Source organism: Pteropus vampyrus, unplaced genomic scaffold (assembly GCF_000151845.1).
Source record: "Pteropus vampyrus isolate Shadow unplaced genomic scaffold, Pvam_2.0 Scaffold287, whole genome shotgun sequence".
NCBI lineage: Eukaryota > Metazoa > Chordata > Mammalia > Chiroptera > Pteropodidae > Pteropus > Pteropus vampyrus.
In genome coordinates, this window is record NW_011889068.1 from 1,003,567 (window position 1) to 1,005,949 (window position 2,383).

A 2,383-nucleotide genomic window follows, 5' to 3' on the forward strand; every position below is an offset into this window, starting at 1 on the left:
CTAAGAAACTAATAAGGTATCTGATATCAAGTGCATAGCTTTTAGAAATAAAAATATTCAAAATAGCATGATGATTACTGAACTGAATTCACTATTCTAAGGACAGAATTACACCAGTGGAGAAATAGAGAATCACGCAGCCTATTCCTTTGAGTACATCCATATTGGTAGGCTCAGAATTACATAAGGAAACAAATCATCCCCTCCTTGCTCCAGTGGATGGATGCATGACATCTAGATTTCTTTTTCAATGATTCCATTTCTTAGAGTCACACTTTCCTCAGCTGATGAGTTGTCTTTAGAACTTAACCTTAAATGCATTTATTCTGTCTTATACTGAGCCTTTCACCGGTACAATAACCAGAACATATAAAAGACTTCATGAAGCTAGGTAAACATCTATTTGCAGGGTAGAGGGGGAGAATGAGTTTCATATGATTGATTCAGATTTGCCAATTGTCATTTATGAGTCATTGAAAATAAAAATAAATTTATTTAAAAATAAAATTTTTTAAATCTTGAGATAAACAAAGTTTTGCAGTAGTCTTGATGAATATGGTCCATCTTAATGTCACAAAAATGGGAAGGGGTCAAATATCTTTCATTGATGGTAGGAAGCCCACTTTCAACCCCTAATCTCTTTCACTGTCAAGACAGCCTTGGAGGACATTTTAAAAAGTGAGACTTTCTCTTCAAAGACCTTCTTCCTTTATGGTCTCCGAAACGCAGTCAGCTTCAGCTATCTTAATCTTGCTTTTTCTTGATAGAAAGCTAGAATAGTGTTTCTGTTGTGAAGTAAACAGAGGTCAGAAATGTATATGAGAGGAAATAATTTCCATAACAACAATAACAATAAAAAAGTCAAGGATGTTAACATTAAAAAGGCAACAGAAAGTTACATTTGTTTCAGCAACAGTTATTTTAAATGGCTATACCCTGTAGAAGCTGTATTTGGGTAGGTGGACCTCTGCTAGGGCTGAGAGCGCCCCCTGCTGGCACGCCGGGGTAGCCCTGTCCAGAGCACCTTTCCAGCCTGTGGATGTCTCCAGGAAACGAACTTTTTCTCTCTTGTTTTTTCCTGCCTCCTAGAGCCGTGTGACTTTCAATTTTTAACTTTACCCCAAATCTTTAGTGCACATCTCACACAAATACACATTTTTAAAAAGTATAATAGTTATTTTAAAACATTTTAAGAGGTTATGGTTGCTACAAACCTTCAATGAGTGAGTAGTCAGCTTTCAGTATTTATGAAATCTCAAAGACGGGGCCATGGAGAGTATGCTTTGGCCTTGGTGAAACAAATGTGGGGCACCTCAATGGGCAGATAGGCTGAAATTTTTTTATTCTATGAGAGATTTGTCTTGATAGAGAGACCCCATAGCAGAGTGGTTAAAGGAACAAAAAAACTTTATTTGTTAAACAGCAAATATAAATGGCTTGAGTTTGGACACTGGCTCTGCCATTTACTAGCTGTGTGACTTTGAGCAAGTTACTTAATCTTTCTGTGTGTTTTCCGGTCCTTGGCTATAAACCAAGGATAATAATACCTGGATTGTTATGAGGACTAAACAAATTATGTATGGAAAGTAATTATAACAGTGCCTGCTCAGGATAAGCTTTATAAAAAGGTTTGCTTTTTATAAGGTATATAAATGTTGGATCTCTGTGTTGCATATCTGAAACTAATGTACTATTGTATGCCAACTATACTTTAATAAAAGATTAAAAAATAAATAAATAAACGAATAAATAAATGCATGAATAAATAAATAGATAGATAGATAGATAGATAGATAGATAGATAGATAGATAGATAAAATGAAGGAAAAGAAAAGAAAGAAAGGTTTGCTAAAATAAGTTGGAATTCAATATGGTGGGATAGCCTTGCTTAGAGCATGAAAGAAATTTTCCTTTTTGGCACTGTTGCTCATCTGAGAGGATGAACAAATTAGCATTAATGTTGATTGCAGTGGTGTTGTGTGTTGTGTTGCCTGTTGTTCTAAGACAGTGGCTCTTACATTTGAACATGCATCAGACTCAGTTGGAGGGTTTGCTAAACACAGATTGCTGGCCCCAGAGTTTCTGATCCCAGTACGTTTCAGGCCTGAGAATTTAAATTTCTAGTAAGTTCCCAAGCGATGCTGATGCTGCTGGTCTAGGGACCACACTTTGAGAACCACTGCTCTAGAATAATGATTCCAGTGCTGGCTGTATATTAGACCACTTGGGAGCTTTTAAAAATTCTGTGTCCAGGCCCCAGCCATCATTAGTTTTCAGATATCTCTAGGTGATTCCTGTGTGCAATCAAAGTTGAGAACCACAGCTCTACAATGTCACTCTGCTGCTGAAATGGATGTATTTAAATGATGGAGTGATGACCTAC

General features: G+C 36.5%; 1 protein-coding gene across 1 annotated transcript in view; it reads right to left on the reverse strand.

Moving 5' to 3' along the window:
• Window positions 1-692: 692 nt before the first annotated feature.
• The window catches only part of SNX31 (sorting nexin 31), a 61,046-nt gene continuing 59,355 nt past the window's right edge, over window positions 693-2,383 (reverse strand). The window contains exon 14 of the mRNA XM_011376195.1: window positions 693-785. Within this exon, the coding sequence (XP_011374497.1) occupies window positions 693-785 (93 nt within the window). The remainder of the gene's footprint in view (window positions 786-2,383) is intronic.